At 43.9% G+C, this 19,757-nt stretch overlaps 3 protein-coding genes and 2 long non-coding RNA genes across 8 annotated transcripts; 4 read left to right on the top strand and 1 right to left on the bottom strand.

Moving 5' to 3' along the window:
- Positions 1-704: 704 nt before the first annotated feature.
- LOC117192351 lies at positions 705-1,393 on the top strand. Of its 3 annotated transcripts, XR_004474303.1 has the most exons (4): positions 705-795; positions 854-1,092; positions 1,160-1,205; positions 1,312-1,393. It is a non-coding gene; the product is annotated as an uncharacterized LOC117192351 (long non-coding RNA). The 3 variants fall into 3 exon arrangements; XR_004474302.1 differs by having other exon boundaries at positions 726-1,092; XR_004474304.1 differs by having other exon boundaries at positions 726-1,092; positions 1,327-1,386.
- A 3,772-nt stretch (positions 1,394-5,165) lies between these two features.
- Positions 5,166-8,033, bottom strand: LOC117193896 (periodic tryptophan protein 2 homolog). The gene is made up of 8 exons (XM_033398578.1): positions 8,016-8,033; positions 7,851-7,963; positions 6,554-7,792; positions 6,131-6,470; positions 5,930-6,075; positions 5,729-5,876; positions 5,423-5,657; positions 5,166-5,355 (listed from the first exon to the last, which is right to left on the bottom strand). The coding sequence occupies exons 1-8, from the start codon at positions 8,031-8,033 to the stop codon at positions 5,186-5,188; spliced, it is 2,409 nt and encodes an 802-aa protein (XP_033254469.1). The 3' UTR covers positions 5,166-5,185.
- A 145-nt stretch (positions 8,034-8,178) lies between these two features.
- On the top strand, positions 8,179-9,121 carry LOC117192345 (pre-mRNA-splicing factor Syf2-like). The gene has a single exon (XM_033396992.1). It carries the CDS (start codon positions 8,262-8,264, stop codon positions 8,937-8,939), a length of 678 nt encoding a protein of 225 aa, XP_033252883.1. The 5' UTR covers positions 8,179-8,261; the 3' UTR covers positions 8,940-9,121.
- Positions 9,122-13,228: 4,107 nt separating this feature from the next.
- On the top strand, positions 13,229-14,096 carry LOC117192853 (U7 snRNA-associated Sm-like protein LSm10). 2 transcript variants are annotated; one of them, XM_033397607.1, is made up of 3 exons: positions 13,229-13,404; positions 13,466-13,924; positions 14,001-14,096. In XM_033397607.1, exons 2-3 carry the CDS (start codon positions 13,508-13,510, stop codon positions 14,019-14,021), a joined length of 438 nt encoding a protein of 145 aa, XP_033253498.1. In that variant the 5' UTR covers positions 13,229-13,404; positions 13,466-13,507; the 3' UTR covers positions 14,022-14,096. The 2 variants fall into 2 exon arrangements, with proteins under 2 accessions (XP_033253498.1, XP_033253497.1); XM_033397606.1 differs by lacking the exon at positions 14,001-14,096 and having other exon boundaries at positions 13,466-13,970.
- Positions 14,097-17,546: 3,450 nt separating this feature from the next.
- Positions 17,547-18,174, top strand: LOC117193259. Its single transcript, XR_004474553.1, has 3 exons — positions 17,547-17,584; positions 17,662-17,838; positions 17,905-18,174. It is a non-coding gene; the product is annotated as an uncharacterized LOC117193259 (long non-coding RNA).
- The last annotated feature ends 1,583 nt before the right edge of the window (positions 18,175-19,757 follow it).

Raw genomic sequence — 19,757 nt, 5'->3', positions numbered from 1 at the left:
GGGCGAGAATATTTTTACTACAGACAAACTGCAAATTGTTAGAAACAAGATCATGGAAAACATCAGTAAGGCATATCAAACCAATAAGAGGACGTACGATTTGCGCACAAGATACGTTACGTTCGAACTCGGCGAACACGTCTATAGACGAAACTTTGCCCAAAGTAACAAGATCGAGGCATTTAATGCAAAATTAGCTCCTAAATTCTTGAAGGCAACTGTAGTTCGAAAGTTTGGTAACCACTGTTATGAATTAGAAGAAGATGGTCAACAGATAGGAAAGTTCCATGCCAAAGACCTACAAAAGTGCGTAACTTAAAAGATGACCGTTTTCCAGCTTACTTTGAACAAGTAGAACAGCTTAAAAATAACCTGTGGTGTGACGGCCCATATTTGGATGGACTTATTTGTGTGCACAAAGCTGTAGCTTATCTGCATGCAAGGGAATAAACGGGAATAAAGCGAAAGCTTTTGACGAGAGAGCGAGCTTTGGGTTATCTAGCCCTTGTGCTTTAGAATGGGATGAAGAAACAAAATCAAAGCTCAAGCGCTGGATCATTCAATCCATGGAACTAAATTGTGGAAGGTCAGTTTGGTGGTACGGCGAGATAAAAGAAAAGAAAAGAATAAAAGGTTATACACGTGTCTGAAAAAAAAAAGAAAAATTTAAATCAAAAAATCGTCGAAAGTAGGGTGCACATGCCAAGCTGCCCCAAAAAAAATTAAGATCAGTGTGCTGAAAAGCCGAAAAATCTGTGGTTCTCCAAAGATAAACCCGGTTTCAAGCCCCAAACGGTAATTACATAACCCCCCGCTTTGACATGTGGCTGATAAAATTTTTCTTCGCCAAAAGGGGTCTGAGCTTTGCCAGTCGATCTTGGTTTCTCCAGTGTAATTCAATATTGACGAAAGTTATCCAACGGAGGTCAAACTTCTGCCGCACAACGAAAATTTGCGATCAACCTTATTTTTGACCTTGGCAGAGGACATACAGTTGCCTCTGAAATTCTATGTCGTGGCCTGGATAGGCACAGACATATCCATATCGGATGTCTTCAAGGAAAAGGATTGACACACACACTGAATTCAACCGTAGCTACTATTGCTATTATTATTATTTTTTTTGCATTTAAATTTTGTACATTATAATCTAATCTAGGACACATCAATGCATGCAGGCCTGTTGCAGCGATGGAAAACCAAACGTAAGCTACCACTAAAAGTAAGAAAAACACCGCTTTGCTTATTATTTGATTTGTTCTTCTAAACTTTTCTCCTCTTTATATATATAAAAAAACCCCTAAAATTAAGTTGCTGTAACTGTAGATAAATAAGATGTTATGAAGATTTGAGGTGATGCTGAGGATGGTTGTTAGTTGGAGTGGAGTTAAAAATTAAAATTACACTGAAGATTGATCAACATGAAATTGGAGTAGAATAACTATACAGGGGTATTGGGAAGGGGGAACATATAGAGGTTTAAGGGTTAACACAAGAAATAGGCGAGCAGAGTTAACATGGTAGGGTGGGTAAACGCGGAGATTACAAGACCTAACTCCGTGAGGCGATGCATATGGCACTATTGATTTGATTTGTATAACACCTAACGGCCAGGTTAGCACCAGAATCTCTTGTATGTGTTTAGCTGGAACAACTGAAAGATCCCCCCATCCGACGAGCCCTAGCCGAAAGATCCCACACAGTGCTAACCATAACATCTATGCAAGTTGTCTAGTTTGTGGAATGCGTCTCGAAAGCTACCACACCAGAACACCGGGACACATTACATTGTGAAGTGTGTCGTCACACCAAACACCCGAACACCGTGTTGAAACCACCCATGGGAAAACCAATGGTGTCTGATCGTCCGTTTCAAAAGCTTTATATGGATTTGCTGGGTCCATATCCCCGATCCAAGAAAGGGCATATTGGTTTACTTATTATCGTAGATCACTTCACAAAATTTCATTTCCTATGCCCCCTTAGGGTGTTTACTTCCAATCGGGTGTGCGATTACCTCGAAAATTATTTGTTCTGTACATTTGGAGTACATTTGGAGGTGATATTAACAGATAACGGATCTCAATTCGTTTCTGGAGCCTTTCAGGCTTTTCTAACCCGCTTTGGGATACAACATATTCGTACGGCGATATATTCACCACAGGCGAATGCCAGTGAGAGACTCAATAGATCGGTGTTAGCAGCTATATGAGCTTACATAAGTCGGGATCATTCCACTTGGGATACCAAATTACCGGAAATCAGTGCTGCTCTCAGATCCAACATTCACCAAAGCACCGGGTACTCGCCCTATTTCCTAACCTTTGGACAAAATATGATTCTGAATGGCAAAGACTATGAGTTGCTTCGCCGCTTAAGACTCTTATCGGAGGATAGCCGCATTAGTTATCCGGAAGCACTACAAATTATTCGCGAATCGGCAAAGAAAAAGGTGAAAGAGTCACATGAACAAAATGCTAGGCGATATAATCTACGCTGTCGGAAAGTAGAGTTTAAGGTTGGAGAGCCAGTACTTGCCCGCAATTTCTGCCAAAGCAATGCTATTAAAAAGTTCAATGCAAAGTTAGCGCCGGTTTTTATTTCAGCCGTGGTATCTAGACGAGTTGGCTCATCCTATTATCAACTGAAGAACGAACAGGGTAAAAACTTAGGAATATTTCACCTCAAAGACATACAAGTGAAACACTAGGCACCTGTCCTTTTTCCGTTTAGGCTTCGCCAGTTAAAACTAGCGCTTCCTCAACTGTGGTGTAGTGGCCAGTTGTGACTCTAAAACTCAAGAGAACAGCTTGGGAAGTACGGCCCTCGCGTTTAACATTAACTCCGCTCTTTACAAAAACAAGATAAGAGATCAATTACAAGAGAGCAGTAGTTAAAGCTTCCATTCTTCAATGGAAGCTCTTCAGCTTAATGTCTAATTTAGAGAAGCAGCGTGGATCTGTGGGAGTTATGTTTTACTAGAAATCATACGATTACTCCGTTAGTCGTGGAAGCTATGTGTAAGCTTTGCTTAGCATCGTACGATTACTCCGTTATCTAGGGAAGCTATGTGTAAGCTTTGCTTAGCATCGTACGATTACTCCGTTATCTAGGGAAGCAAGGTGTAAGCTTTGTCTAAAATCGTACGATTACCCCGTTGGTTGTGGAAGGTAAAGTTCCGATCGTAAGGGCTAATGCAAGTAATAGAACTTCTGGCTAGATCATTGCTATAGTGAAGCTGTGCGAATTCGGATGTGTCTTTTTATACAAATATATATATCCAAGTGAATTTGAAAACGTTGTGCAATCAAACACGTGCCAAGTAAATTGAAGTTCTGGTGGACTGCATTATTCCTTTTGGATTAAGAAAAATAAAAGGTATTTGGACCTTACAATAGTGACACAGCTTTAACAGTCTCGTATCTCGCTGAAAATCTTACTACGTTCGACACTGGGAAAGAAAAACCAATTGACCCCCCTCCAAGAACGAGGTCGTCAAAGTCCATCGATTTCTTAGTAGATCTGGGAAAGACCTCGGATTTCCCAGAAACCAGCATCTACATAAACCAACGATAACTACAACCAACTAAACCAGAAAGAGCCGTCCGAAGATATACTAGAGTGAAACCCGAAGTTATGTGGATGCATACTTGAGCTGAAGTACATTTTGGAGTAAGACGAGAAGAATGGTTTTCTTGCGAATTCGGAGAAACTAATATGCCGCACTCGTCACCCTTCTCGCTTATGAATTAAGCGCGCGGCTAAGGCTTTCGCATGTAGTTCTTCGCAGTGTGTGGAGTGGTTCTCAAACTGTGAAAATAAAACATTATTCTGCGGCGATCCACACTGTCGTTTAATAGTCGTCGTGTGAAAATGTACCGAAGTATTAGTTTTGAGTCTCGTCGTGAGATTTTCCATTTATTAAAGATTAGGCTACGCACTAACTATTTTTGTATTGCATAGGTTTAAAAAGAAAAAAAAAACCAATAATGTATATAATTACCCATAATTAGAAATTAGCGCAAATGAAAACCACATTTTTTTAAGATCAGCCGTTGAGTGGCAATTCGTCGTCGTACGGGTATGGAAATGGAAAGAAAATCGGTGTTTCATCCGAATTAGAAGTGAAGACCTGTATATTCATAAATGTTCTCCCTTCCTCAGAATATGTTCCTACGTCGCCCCTTGAGCTCAACGGACACGCCGGATAATTCGTATAAAGTATGAGTGAGTTACGAAACTTCCTTAAACGGAATTCTCGAGTATTTTCGAAATATATATCTGTCTTATAAAACTTATATTCCGGTATATAAAACAACCATATCCGTGCCATAATTTAAAGCGGATCGGCTACTAATTTTTCTTTCACGTTTGCCTTCTAGTTATATAATTATCATATTTTTCTCTTCTTTCCAATTTAATTTCTTTTACGCCATATTCTCTACACATAAGTCCTATATACATATATACATATAACTAGGTATAACTTGCTACTATTTCTTCCTTCTTTATTTAATTACTTTATGCTAAGTTTATACTTATCTGGAAAACCATGAAGTCCAAACCCTTAAATTTTGAATTATTAAATAATAATTAGTAGATAATAATGGAACATTAAACCTTTCGTGTTTGTCCTGAGTAGAGCCTGAGGAAGTCCGATGATCAAAAAAGAGATGCGCTCGATGAGGGTTATGCTGTCGATTAAACGGCATACTAAAGGTAGGGAGGGTAGAGAAGGGGTCAAAGTCATCTGAGTTCCTCAAGAGCGACGGAATATAACCTGACTATTTGTCGGTAGTCGGTTAAACAGTTAGTTAAAATCCACATTATTTTCTTTTTGATTTCTTTTGTAGAGTTCCTTTTGAACATTAAATCAAGTGTACCTAAAACATCTTTTCGAATGTGTTCGTATAGCAAATAGGAGAGTAGGAAAGATCCCACGACATTCCGGCGAGCTAGTTAGAGCATAGCTAGAGGTACACGTTCCGAAATCCTGCTATACTATTGGTGTCTGACCGTCAAAAAAAGTATGTACAACCTCCATCCGTACATACAATCTCACACCTGTACGAATATGAATTTCTGGCACATGACAGTGTGTCGCTGCTATTTTTAGACACGGCAAGGCCGAAGATTGCCCAACTGACAAGGACTGGCCCATGGATATAAAAAACGATTTAGCATTCTACTTACTATCCCTGTACGGCACACGCTCCACCACCAAAGCAATCAAATTGGGTTCATTTAGCTTCAAGGATATAACCAGCGCCTTTGTGAAGTTCAGCTTTTTGAGAGACTCATGGACCGCCTTCGGCGTCACTTCCAGCGACAAGTCAAACGGATCAAAGACAACGCCTGAATGGGAAACAAAATGAAGTGAACATATGGAAAAACAATCTTAAACCCTTTAGATATAGCTTACCTTTATCCAAGGCATAGATGCAGAGACCCTCCGTTCCAGCAGCTGCAAAGGCCTGACCAGTGGGCGAGAACTTTACAGAGAACACTCTCACCTCGGGCTGGAAGCGTCTGGAGGACATATCTCCTTTGCGTACACCAGGCAATCGAATGGCAACCTTTCCGCCCTCAAACTCTTCGCGATGCTCCACCAAAGTCATATTGCCGAATTCGCTCAAATTCTTCCGACTGATATAATCCTAATTTAATAAGTAGCAAAAAATACATTTATATATTACATTAAATCAATGTGCTTTTGGAAAATGCTTACATTCAGCCCATCTAAGCTGTGGTTTTGAGTGATCTGGAATTTCTTGAGGAGGATGCCCTCCTTAACATGGTAAATACAAATATTGGGAGACTTTCCAGCAGCCAACAGACACTCCCCATCCGCAGAGTACTCAATGGTAGAGAAGTAACTGAAATTAACTAAATTGAAACTTGAACGATTTCGATTGCTACGAGGACTCACTTGGCTTGGGCATTCTTCTTGGCTGTTATCACATCGGTTTCCATGCGACCGCTGCTCAGATCATTGCGTCCCTCTATGCTGGTCACTTGACTGGCAGATTTGATGTCAAAAATGGTTATGTTACCGCTCAATGTGGCAACAGCAATCTGAATAGGGGTGTATTGTAGTATGATCTAGGTGCGGCATATCTTTCGTTCTCACCTCTTCACCGCTGGGACTGAATGTCACATTTGTGACGTCTGAGACAGCATCAATGGTTTCATGCTCGCTATTGCTCTCCAGGCAGTTCCAAATCTTGATTGTCTTGTCCCAAGAACCCGAAACCAGAGTGGAAGATGTAGCTACTGGCGAGAAAGCCAACGAGACCACTGGACCCTCATGGCCGCTGATGATCTCTAGAAGTTTGCCCGTTTTCACCGACCAAAGGAATATGTCGAAGATATCCTGCCCGCCTGCTACAACTAGCTCGCCGGAATAGTCCACTGCAACGCAGGAAAATTGAGCGGGATTCGGTGAGGTAAAGGTCCTAAAGTTTCGATATCTTTACGAAAATCAACATATGTTAGATATCGTCTTCTGTAAGAACTGTACGGTGTAAAACCTACCTGATGACATCAAAAGCACGCACTGTGGGAGCTGCTGACCAAAAACTTCTTGTTCCTACTGAACTGAATGCCAGTCACACCGCTGGTGTGCTCACTGAAGGTGACGAAGCAGAAGCTGCTTTGGGTGTTCCACAGCTTCACCTTGGAGTCCTCACCGCCAGTGGCAATGTACTGGCCATCTGAAGAGTAAGCAATGCAGGTCATCTCGCTGCTGTGGCCCTGTTGTTTCATAATATACTGCTCGCTTTGCCATTCCCAGACCAATAGTTGTCCGATCTCACGCGACGCCAAGGCCACCCAATCACCAGTGCAGTTGAATATCGCCGCCGAGATGGGATAGTCGGAAATGCTCAGCGAATGAATCATGTTCACGTCGGGTAGCTCATAGAGGTAGAATGCTCCGGTGCTAAAGGCCACGACCAAGACCTTAGTGCGCCTGTTATAGTTGGCTGCCGTCAACTGGACATCCCTTTGCTCTTTGCGGGGTTCATCAGCCAGATAGTGTCGGGCCAGCTTTTTATAAAAGAAGGGATGCATCTTCTTAACTGCCTCGTCCTTCAGTTCATTCACATCGAGGGCGATAGCTGCCGAGTCTTCTTTTAAAGCCTGCTTCTCTACCACGTTTTCTACATCGTCTTCGGATTCATTGTCCGAGTCCTTTTGCTCCAGCTTCCTGCTTTTTGGAGCTGGCACCTCGGGTTTCTCTGGATCCTCCAAATCCGATGGGGCCAAGCTGCATTCCCACAAACAAAGCTGTCCATTCCGACTGATTGTGTTGAGATGCAAGCTATTGGCTTCGAAGAAGCAGGATACAATGCCATCCGTGTGCCCAGTTAAGTTGTAAGTGCGGAAATTCGTTGTGTAGTTGATAGCGCAGATCTTTGTCGAGCTGTCACGACAGCCAATGGCCAGTAGCCGCGAATCTGAAGACCAATCCAGCCAGGTAACATCATCATAGCCACCGAGGAAGCTCCGTTTCAGCACGAACGGGTTGTAATCTCCGGTTATTTCTCCTGGTGCGCAGAAGATGAGCACCAAATTCTCACGCGCCACGGCAAAATATTTTCCATCGGGACTGAAGCAGATGCACTGCACGCCAGTTTGGAATTTGTGCCTGTGTATCACCGTGCAGGACACCATGCTGATGAGTTGAGCATCGCCCTGCTCGTTAGCAGCGATCAGCAGTCTTCCATCGGGAGAAAGCGCAATGTTTGTGTAATTATAGCGGGACTCCAACGAAAGGGTGCGCGATTTATTGCTGATGGGATGGTTAAGGGTAATGTAATTCGGTTGGCCATTAAATTCTTGCAACCTACTTTTTCAAATCGTGCACCGTTATCCGATTGCCCACGGGACTAATAACTGAATTGCCATCCGGCGAGAAGACCAAATTACCATTGCGATAAATTGTACCCAACAAGTTGGAAAACTATAACAGCAGAGGTTGGGTTAAGTGCTCTATACAGATTATAGCAACTTACTTTGTACGAAAACTTCATTTTGGTGGCTGGTTCCTAGCAAAAAAGAAAACAAACCTCGCACGTGTTGGTTCATAAACAGCACATTCGCATGTTCGCGCAAAATGCTGGCCCTGCCAACTAGTTGCCAGACAGCTGTTCTGTTGGAGATGCCAACGTGGTTTTACACCAGAGAAGAAAACAAGGAAAGATAAACAAAGAAATTCACAAAATTTAAATAATTAAACTAGTTTCACTACAAATTGAACAATGGAGCAGAGCAAATCTGCTTCGGACAAACTGGCAGAACGCAAGGCGCGTCTGCTCGATCTGCACAAGAAACGGCAGGAAGCCCGCACAGACAATCATCAGGAAGTTGTGGCGGAGGACGCCCGTAAAAAACTGCCGAAAAACTGGGAAGCTCGAAAACGCCAAGCAGAGTGGCTTCTGGCAGATGACAAGGCTCGCGAAGATGCCCAAGCCGCCGGCAAGGACTATGAGCGCATGAAGCTGTTGGAGGTGTCCGCCATCGATGCCGCATCGAAAAGAAGAAAAAAACGCAAGGGCAACCCCGACCTAGGCTTCTCCACGTATGAGGCACAAACAGCAAGGCAATACAGCCGCCTGGTCAAAGGTATGCCCGCACGAGACATGGAAAAGTATGAGAAACAAAAGGCTGAGCTCGGAGAGGCCTTCTACGGAGGTCCACACACAACATTGCATGCCCTGACAAAAGACACTCCGTCAGCCATCAACAAAATGGTCAACGATCTGGACCAGCAAATAGAACGCAGAAAGAAGTACTCGAGAAGGCGCATATACAACGACGACGCCAATGTGGACTTCATCAACGAGCGCAACTCCAAGTTCAACAAGAAGCTGGACCGTTTCTATGGCGAGCACACTGCAGAGATCAAACAGAATCTGGAGCGTGGCACAGCTATATAGGCCCAAGGCTGCAAACCACTCTACAATCTTAGTTTTAATTCCAGATATCTTAAAATGTGCCGAAATGTACCTAACTTTGTACATTTTTCTATTATAAACAAGTTGGCACCCTTGCTATATGATGGTATATTCTGTCATTTTCAACGTTATATGAAATCGAATAAAAGCAAGTATTTAGAATAGGCCAATCAAGTAGAAAATAGATTCACCAATCGTATAAAATTATGTGGGCATGGCTAAATGTTCGATTTAGCTGGGAATATTCGACGGAAGAAAGAATAACCAGGAATTAGTCGTCATAACCGGTTGACAACAATGAGTCCCATTCCATGCACACATACCCTGGGGGAAATGGATGTTATAGAATTATGAACATAGTGACACCTTCCACCTTTCCAAAAAACTAACTTCTCTTTTAGTAACCTATCAGAATGTAAGAGGCTTGCGTAGTAAGCTCAGCATTCTTTTCCGGGATAGTGTTGCATTTGCTTCCCACGTTATTGTGTTTACTGAAACCTGGTTAAAGCCGGACATTCTTAGTTCCGAGGTTTTGGCAGGTCGGTACACAACTTTTAGAAAGGACCGTTCGTCTCGACGGGCAGGGGGGGTTCTAATTGCAGTGGACTCTTACTTCACGTCGGAACACTTCACAGTCCAAGTTCAACAGGAACTGGAATTCCTGTGTGTAAAACTGATTCTTCCCGCTTTCGCTATATTCATTACTTGCTCGTATATCCCACCTTCTTCGGATATTTCAATTTATGAGCAACACTTGTCCGCTTTAACCGCTGTTTCTTCCTCGCTATCTGATAAAGATCGTATGATAGTTCTTGGTGACTTCAACTTGCCAGGAACTGTTTGGTCTTCGGTAAACGAGTCTAGTATCCTAGTGCCCATGTCACGACATGACTTTGTTGACGGCTTGCTTGACCTATCCCTGTCTCAAGTCAACCATGTGAATAATTCCTTGGGTCGATTGCTTGATCTGTGCTTTGTATCGGATCCGACCATAGTGTTGTTAACCCGAGCCCTTCCGCTCACTATACCTGAAGACGCCTACCACCCTACTTTCGAGGTGTCGCTAGATATAGGACCAACTGTATTGGATCGGTCGAGTAGGCTGCCCGAACGTGTCCGCTGCTTTCGTAAAGCCGAGTTTGCGAAGCTTAATAACCTCATTAGGGATTTTGATTGGTCCGCTTTGTACTTGTGCACTGATATCATAAAAGGCACAAACATTTTTTACAATGCTCTTGGCACATTTTTCGATTCTTGTGTCCCGCTTTCTTGTCCGACTAGATCTGGAAAACCACCTTGGTTTACCAAAGAGTTATCCAGTCTAAAAAACTTAAAATCAAGACTATATAACAAATTTCAAGAAGTGGGTTCTCCTACTTCTCACTCTCGCTATGTATTAGCTCGGTCAAACTTTTCAGTTCTTAATGCTCAATGCTATAAGAACTACCTATCTCGATGCAGGATACGTTTTTCTCAGGACCCTAAACAGTTTTACAGCTTCGTAAACAGTAAGCGTAGAACGTCCGCACACCCATCCTCGCTATCATTTTGTAATACGTCGGCAAATAATGATCAGGCAATTGCCGATCTTTTTGCCCAATTCTTCCAAACCACCTATTCTGAGGAAAGCTACTCTGGTCACCCGTACCCATACGGTTTACCGAGGTCGAACGGCATTTTCAGTCCCTTGTTAAATGAATGTTCCCTACTTCATGATCTTCGACTAGTTAAGCCGGTGTTTTCACCGGGTCCAGACGGGGTTCCAGGTTGTGTACTCAGGTACTGCGCCGAGGCTCTGTGTGGACCTTTGGTTAAACTATTCACCCTATCCATTGATTCTTCTTGCTTCGCCCCGATCTGGAAGGAATCGTTTATAATTCCTCTCCATAAAAAAGGTAGCAAGTCTGATGCAAAAAATTATAGAGGTATAGCAAAGTTATCCGCTATTCCTAAAATGTTTGAGAAGGTTTTAACTCCGCACTTGCAACATCTCTGCAAGTCACTTATATCTCCAACTCAGCATGGATTTATAAGGCGGCGATCAACCACCACGAACTTGTTAGAGTTTACCTCTTTCATTATTAAAGGCTTTCAAGGTAACTTACAGACGGATGTTATTTACACCGACTTTAGTAAAGCATTCGACTCTGTAAACCATTCCCTTTTAGCGCATAAACTTGACCTTTTAGGGTTTCCGCCCAACCTCCTGAGATGGATTTCTAGCTATCTTTGTTCTAGGTCTCAAAGAGTCCTCTTCAAAAACTCCCTCTCTTTCCCAGTAAAGGTTTCTTCGGGAGTACCACAAGGCAGCCATCTAGGCCCCTTACTCTTCACACTCTTTATTAATGACTTACCTTCAGTATTAACATACTCTCGAGTACTTATGTATGCGGATGATGTTAAACTCTGTGTCCAGTACAAGGAAATTTCATTTCATTCTCGCTTGCAATCCGATCTCAATAACTTTCAGTCATGGTGTTGTGCAAACTTGTTACACCTTAATGCCTCGAAATGCAAAGTTATGACATTTCATCGTTCTAGCCCTTTGTTGGCTCCTTACACCCTATTTGGTGGTTCTCTTGAGAGAATTACCCTGGTGGATGATCTGGGTGTTATGTCAGACCCCAAGTTAAAGTTTTCCGAACACATTTCTACCATGGTAAATAAGGCCATGAGCGTGCTTGGGTTTATAAAGAGGTGGTCAAAGGAATTTGACGACCCCTATATAACAAAGACTCTCTATACCTCGCTTGTTCGTCCGATCTTAGAATACGGCTCCTGTGTATGGTGCCCTCAGTACAAAGTACACCAGGACCGTATAGAATCAGTACAGAAAAACTTTTTACTCTTTGCTCTGCGGGGCCTTAACTGGGATGCGGGTGTAAGACTCCCATCTTACTCTAGTAGACTACTATTAGTAAACCTCCCATCCTTAGTTAACCGTAGAAAAATGCTTGGTGTGATATTTATGCACAACTTGGTCGGGTGCGTCGTAGACAGCCCTGATCTGTTGAGCCGCATAAACTTCACGATTCCTATTAGACTGACTAGAAATTTTATACCGTTGTTCCTTCCACTTTGTAGATCGAATTATTCCTTGCATGAACCGTTTAGGGTCTTATGCTCGGATTATAATTCCCTCTACCATATTATATCCACCACTAATTCTCTTCCTCTTATTAAATTATTAATCCTTACACACCTTTCTATTAATTAGTAACTGTAGTGGTATTTGTACTTTGATTGCATGCTTAGTTTCTTAGTAAGTTTAGTACTAATTTTCCTCGAATGTTAGTCTAATAGCTATATTTCTTGCATGTTCGCGTTTGGTTCGGCTACGCACCGCGCGTCATGCGGCAGCGCCCCTCGGTCGGTTGGGCGGGAGGAGGGCTGCGTTTTGCCTGGGATCCGCGCGTAACAGCCTTCTGCTGGTGTCACACGGGCCACTTGACGGTGCAGTAACTGCATCGCCTCTTGAAAGATGCAGTCATTGCATGTCAACGTCCACATAAAACATAGTTATCCCAGGCAAAAACTATATATTTTTAATATTTTTTAATATTATTCAATATTATTTAATATTATTTTCTTCTTGTAGGGACCAAGAATAGGTATCAGGATCGAGATATATATACAAAACACTCATCATATACATGAATATGTCTAAAAAATTTCAATTTGAGAAAAGGTCTTTATTAGTTTCGTTTTATCTTCATATCAATATTAATACAAAGGCCTATACTACGGCTTACACGCAATATAGCGACTCTTTTTTTGTTGAACTTTTTCGTTTAAACCTTTTTTTACAATAAATACAATAAAAGCAATGATTAAAAACTATCCAATCTTGTAGAAAATTTATTCATCAATGGGATAAAACTATGTGGGCATTGCTGAGAGATTTAGTTAGTCAGTATTATTCAATGGAATATCAAAATTGAGCATTTTCCTTTTTCGTTTGTTTTGATTGACCTATTTCGCTACTTGTTTTTTGTTTGACTTATTTATTTATTTCGCTAAAACCTCTTTTTACGCAAAATGCAATAAAAGTATTAAGAATACACCAGTTAAATAGAAAATTGATTCATCAATCGCATAAAATTATGATGGCATGGCTAAATGTACTATATAGCTAGTAATATTCGACGGAATATCAAAAACGTGGAATATGTAAAATATAACTTGAATTCGTCAGTATATTTTGAAAATGAGGCGGTATGTTTCGGTACATTTCTGAGGGTCGGACGATATATTTTATCGATAAATCCGCGGTCACACTGGCGAGCAGAGCAATTGCGGAACAAAACAAAGTTTATTGTCTTTATTTGCCTTTATTTCTATTGTCGACCTGTCTGATCAATGCGGCTACAGTGCTACGATCAAAATCCGATCATCCTTGAGATTTAAAACCAAAAAATTTTATTTCTATTGTCTCCGGTGGTGAGAAGTAAGCAGAGAAATTTCTCATTTCCAAGGAAGATAATTTAAGTTTGCTTGTACCCTTGCAGCCTGTAAATAATTTGAATCAAATTCATGCAAATTCTATAAAAATGCAGAAATTCAGTTCACAAGAAAAGTATTTAATTGCCAACACTCTCAACTGTTGGCCTGTGATGCTGCAAGGACACTCTGTGCTGATGGACCTACGAAATGAGACTTCTGTGGCTGGAGTTGTCGATATAGCCGACGGACACATGACCTGTGAGCTCTCAAATGCCGTTCTCATTGATCGCAATGGCGGGCAACATCCATTCGACAATTTTATGGTTCGCAATCGCATGATCCGGCAAATTCACATCCCTACGGACATTGATGTGGCACAAGAGCTACGCCAGGCTATGGAACGTGGTGTCTTGCGAAGAAATCGTGTGGACGGAAGGAACACCCAGCGCACTTTTAAGCAGAAGCGAGCCGAGATGAGACACAAGGAGACTCTAGAGATGATAACCCAACAGAGATCCGAAAAAGTACAAAACCAATCTAATATTCAATGAAAAGCCTATTAAACATTTATTCCCACTTTTTGTTATTATTTTCCAATAGTGTACAAAACTGTTGTCATAACCGGTTGACAACAATGAGTCCCATTCCATGCACACATACCCTGTGTTACACTTGGCTTGTTTCCCAGAGGGCAATGCCGGCTAGCTGTCGACCCCATGGCTGGGTAGTTCCCCTTGCCCGCCATATGTTGACAAAGATGGAGACATACTACTTCTCGGGACATCAAAACTAACAACAACCTAAAGACAAAGAAAATCATAAACAGACGGCTATCAAGTGGGTGAAGCTTGGGTGTTATCACTTCGCGCGCCCGCCCTACCTGTGACCAAATATAACGTTCATTTAGGCCACCCTCTGCTGGAACGGTAACGGCTGGCCTAATCCATGGCTTACGCCAGGCGTCCTCCCTCTATTTTAAATTTACGGCATCATGCTTCAGTATATATCCAAGCTTTAATAATCATAAATTGACAATTTCATCTTTCTCATTAATAAATAGCTATACTCAAAATTATCACTAACCAAAAAGAAACACCAAAACGTTCGACACAAAGGCAAACCCGGAAATAACTGCTGAAATTTCGTTCAACCAACAGGGATACCCTCACCCATACGTAATGGAATATGTGTAGATGAGTGGATCCAGTTTTACGGGAGTTAATTTAACTCGGGCCCCTACGGAGACTTAACCTACCAAGAGCTCTTGTTAAGGGTCCCCGGGACATAAACAATAAACAAAATTTTTCCACAAATCGCTCGACCAAATACGGTGGACTGATGGGACCCCCGCGTCACCCACTAAGGGTTAATGTTCTGGAACTGAGCAGCTGATCGCAGATTTAGGTTCGTGAAAGGTGTTGGTGTTTTACATATTAAGCTAATACTAAATACTGAATAAAGGACAACACACAGAACAAAATAACATTTAATGTGGAACGGTGCTTGGAGTGCCGATTATGTTTTTTTTTCCTTCAAACGACGCGGGCGATCGCTGGCCGTGGCCGGTCAGCCCTAAATTTATATAGGTCGTGTATACGTGTGCGCGTGTGTGTGTGTGAATAGGGTTTCGGGGTTTTTACGTGGTGAATGAGACCAAACGTGTGGCACTCACTTGAAGGCGATGCAACGATCGTGCGGTGTGGCTAGAATCGCCCTGGCAGCTAAATCGTCCTCTTTTACCCTCCCCCTTCACACGTCCCGCGCTACTTGGCTCACACACGCGCAACTGGAACGAACTCACTCAGGTTCATGTTGGACAGTCTTCTTCTCTGCAGTCGACTTTCTCGAACTCCAGTGTTCCTCTCCCGGAAACCTTCTGGCCCGGTTCTGGTGGCTATATTCCTTGCCGGCTGTGAGTAAAATTTTCTGCATTACAACCTATTTTCTCGCCCGCTTTTTTCTGTACTCACTTCAAACTTTCTGTTTTAAGCACAAAATTTCAAATTTCGACGTTACTCTTCCGTCCACGCTCCACGATTTCCATAATCCAATCCACGTTTTCTAATATTTTCACTCCTATTTATCCCCTTTTTCCCCTTACTAATACATATAACTAATCCTATTCTATTACTTATATCCCCAGTACGGCTCCAGCTCCCCCCGATGTCCCCATACACCATCGAGCCTCCCTGGACTTCCGCTAGACGGCGCGTCGCCCTCAGCCCTGGCCACCTATCGTTCAGGTGAGACTGGAACACCACCACGAGTATGTCGTCAGTCCCAGGAGGGACAACATACGCGTGGGCATGCCCACTATTGAGCACACGCCGGCGTGCCCTGCATTCTTCTGCCGCGCCCAACGTATGCCACACCCACACCTCACTACATTCTCAGGTCTTTGGCGTGGTACACTCCTATGGGACGGCCGTTAAGGTCCTCCAGAGCATACGCGTTCTCTCCTACTGGCTTCACTACCCGGCATCGGATGAATTTGCGCGCGAACTTGGCACTAAAGCCTTTTCCGAAGTCACTAAGGACAAACAATTTCGGCGGAATACCTCTTGTCCCGGCCTCGCGTAAAACACCCGAGCTCGCTGGTTGTACCTTACCCTACTACGCTCGTATGCCTGATGTAAACTAGCGCGAATCCTCTCTTGGATGAGTTGTCGCTTGTCCTGACCCTCCAGCAGCGATATGTCATTCTCGCCGATTGACCGCAGTCGCTTTGCCAGCTTGTAGCATGACCCATGCAAATACATTTGCTGCCCGAAGACTGCAAAGAATGGTGTTACGCCTGTCGCCTCGTGAACCGAGTTCCTAATAGCCAGTTCTATCTCCGGCAGATGCACATCCCAGTCCCGGTGATCGTCTTCCAGATACGCCCGAATCGCGCTGAGTACTGTGCGATTCACGCGTTCGGCTGCGTTACTCTGCGGAGAATACACTGGCGTCCTCATATGAGTGACTCCGAATGCATCGGTCATATCCTTAAAAGTTTTCGAGACGAACTGAGCCCCATTGTCCGAGTGAATCATCTCCGGCACTCCAAACTTGTAAAACACCTCGTGAACGAGGAATCTTACAACTTCCTTTGCTGGGGCCTTGGTCATGGTCTTTAGGAATGTGAACTTAGAGAACTGGTCAACTACAATAAATATCCACGCCTGACCGTTCTTTGACCGCGGATATTTGCCCAAAAAATCAATATAAAGTTTTTGGAATGGGCGCTCAGTGACCACTTCTTGCCCCATCCCGACCTGCATCCAATGTTAGGAATGTGAACTTAGAGAACTGGTCAACTACAATAAATATCCACGCCTGACCGTTCTTTGACCGCGGATATTTGCCCAAAAAATCAATATAAAGTTTTTGGAATGGGCGCTCAGTGACCACTTCTTGCCCCATCCCGACCTGCATCCAATAATTCTGCGCTTTCGACTCCTTGCACACGGTGCACCGTCGGATATAATCCCGCACCTCTACCGCCATGTTCGGCCAGTAAAACTGTCTACGCAATAAGTGCAAGGTTTTTGCGATTCCTCCGTGCGCTGTCTTCTCTTCCGAATGTGCTTTGTCTAAAATTTCCAGACGCGCCCTCCAGTTGATCATCCAATCGTTCAAAGCGCATGCGCTTGAATATCATGCCGTCAACATTCTGGAGATCAGGTAAGCGGTCTTGGTTCTCTGTTATTTCCTTCCTTAACTCTTGATATTCTCCAGATTCAAACTCCACCGTTTGAAAACCCAGGATACTACTCGGATCCACTTCCAGCTCTTCAATACTGCGCGACAATGTATCTGCCACTTCATTGTCCGCTCCTTTCCGGTGTTCTATGCCGAAATCGAAGGCCTGCAGTTGAAGGGACCAACGAGCTAAGCGACCATCCAGGTTCTTCATGGTCATGAGCCATTTGAGACTGGCGTGGTCAGCTATGACTGTAAACGGCATAAGCTCTACGTACGGACGGAACTTAAGGATCGCCATGAGGGCTGCCAGACACTCCTTCTCTGTCACCGAGTAGTTTTTTTGGTGGCAATTCAGTTTGGCAGAGAAAAACGCTATGGGCCTCTCGTTCTGCTCGTCATCCTGTTGGAAGAGTACGGCTCCTACCCCATAATGTGAGGCGTCGCACTCTATGTAGAAGTGCCGCTTGAAATCCGCGTGTACCAGGACTGGTGCCGAGGTGAGTGCAGCTTTTAGCTCCCCCATGGCTCGTTTTGCCTCCGTCAATTTAAACTTTCCATTTCCCGACTTTTTCAGGGCGTCTGTGAGCGGACCGGCCATCTCAGCATAGTTTTTCATAAAGCGCTGGTACCAGTCCGCAGTTCCCAGGAAACTACGCAATTCTCGAACAGATCGCGGCTCGGGAATGCGCAAAATGGCCGACACACGATCCGGATCCATCTTCAGCGCTCCTCCTCCCACTATAAATCCCAGGTATTTAATGTTTTTATAGCAAAAATGAGATTTGCTCAGCCCTATCGTTAAATTTGCTTCTCGTAGACGCTCGGCAACCTGTCGCAGAATCTTCACGTGCGTTTGGAAGTCCTCAGCTATAATCAGCAAGTCGTCGAGATACGCATAGACGTTTGAACGCATCTCAACTGGAATCACCTTATCGACCAGTCTACATAGGCGTTGTGCGGCGTTGCAGAGGCCAATGGGCATCATACGGAACTGGTACAGAGGCCGTCCCGGCACCGTGAACGCCGTATATGGTCGACTCTGCTCGTCCAGCTCGATTTGCCAAAAAGCGAATTTTAAGTCGACGCTGGAGATATATATCGTCTGATCGAGACGCGACAAAATCCCCTCGATGCTAGGAAGTGGGTAAGCGTCCTTGATGGTTACTTTGTTGAGCTTTCGGGCATCGAGACAGAAACGATTTTTGCCCGGCCTTCGCACCACGGTGGTACGGTTGCTCCACGGACTATCACTGTACTCGATGACTCCCAAAGCCAACATTTTGTCCACCTCACCACACACCACTTCCTGCATCGCTGGCGACAGCGGGTAATGTCGATCCTTCACAGGCTCGGCCTTCTCCACCAACTGAATTTTGTGAGTCTCTCTCGACGTCCTCCCCAGGCCTACGGCTTCGAAAGTCAGAAAATCTGCCTTCACCTGATCCAAGGCTGCCTTTTGCTCTTCTGACAACTCCCATTCTTCCTGCACTATCTCCTTCTCCGGGCCTTCCACATAGTGAGCGACTTGATCAGCCAGCATTTCTTCCACTAATCTGTGAGATGCCCCTACTGTACCTTCTCCCATCACCTCAGGAGCCAATGAGAATACCCGCCAAAAGTCTACCCCCAAGTAAATTTCCTGTTCCAAGAAAGGGCATACGAAAAACTTTAATCTTTTTACCTCTCCCTTGTATTTCACCGGTAATTCTACTCGGCCAACGATTGTGCGATCTTCCCCATTCGCTACCTTCACTATAGAAGAATATCGACGAGCCTCCACGCCCAGCTTTTCCAGGAATTCCTGACCATTACACCCTAGCATGCTGTGTGTAGCGCCTGAATCCAACAGGCCTCGCACGGACTCGCCCATTATAGAGATTTCTGCGAAAACTCTCAGGTCTTTCTTGCAACAACGCTTTACTGAAGCAATCACCTGCCTCCTCATAGCTCGCCTTTGCTTAAACCGGGATCTCGCCTTTCTCACCCGCACCGACAGTGCTCGCATACCATCCACTCGTAGTTCAGAAAATATTCTATTTCGGGTTTTCTAAATAATTTCTTAAGCGCTCTTCATATGATAAGTTCCTTAACCTAGCATGCAATTTACGTCTATCTAATTCATTTTTATTTTCTTCTACTTTCTCTGCGCAGGCCCCTTCTGTGAGCGTGATTCGCCTGCTTGGATCGCACCCCTCTTCACGTTTCCCACCCACAGCTCCAAGTTCCTCCCGATCTTGATCAAACATCGCCCCTGACACTTCTCCTATCTGGTCCACTGTTTTGTTTACGCGTGATCGCGTATGATACTGTCGACTACCCCCTTCTTGTGGCATCTGCACCGAGCAACACCAATATTACAAAAAACGAGTTGGAACGTTGTGAGTTGCTGCGGACACCGCAACTCTACGGTTATACCCGATACTAAGTCAGTATGGCTCTCCTCCGGCAGACGCCGCTAATATTAAACGACACGACAAAGCGTGCGTGCGAGAGAGACAGAAAATCAGGCTGAGCGTGACGTCGGGCGCTGCGTAGCCACTGCAAATTGATTTGTTCCTATTGGCTATAAAATGATCTGATCTGATCCAGATTCAGCAATCTGATAGATATGGTCATTATCTATGATTCTGCGTTTTTAGTTTTCTCGAATGTGCAATATTGTGGATGCAA

The sequence above is a fragment of the Drosophila miranda genome (assembly GCF_003369915.1).
Source record: "Drosophila miranda strain MSH22 chromosome Y unlocalized genomic scaffold, D.miranda_PacBio2.1 Contig_Y2_pilon, whole genome shotgun sequence".
NCBI classification, from domain to species: domain Eukaryota; kingdom Metazoa; phylum Arthropoda; class Insecta; order Diptera; family Drosophilidae; genus Drosophila; species Drosophila miranda.
This window is presented reverse-complemented; position numbering and strand designations above follow the sequence as displayed.

Bases quoted from the DNA above. Each gene is read 5' to 3' on its own strand.
- LOC117193896 (XM_033398578.1), bottom strand. The intron at 7,793-7,850 runs GTAGGTTGCAAG...CCATCCCATCAG, and splicing joins ACGGTGCACGATTTGAAAAA to CAATAAATCGCGCACCCTTT. The intron at 5,877-5,929 runs GTGAGTCCTCGT...AGTTAATTTCAG, and splicing joins AAGAAGAATGCCCAAGCCAA to TTACTTCTCTACCATTGAGT.
- LOC117192345 (XM_033396992.1), top strand. From the start codon at position 8,262: ATGGAGCAGAGCAAATCTGCTTCGGACAAACTGGCAGAACGCAAGGCG.
- LOC117192853 (XM_033397606.1), top strand. From the start codon at position 13,508: ATGCAGAAATTCAGTTCACAAGAAAAGTATTTAATTGCCAACACTCTC.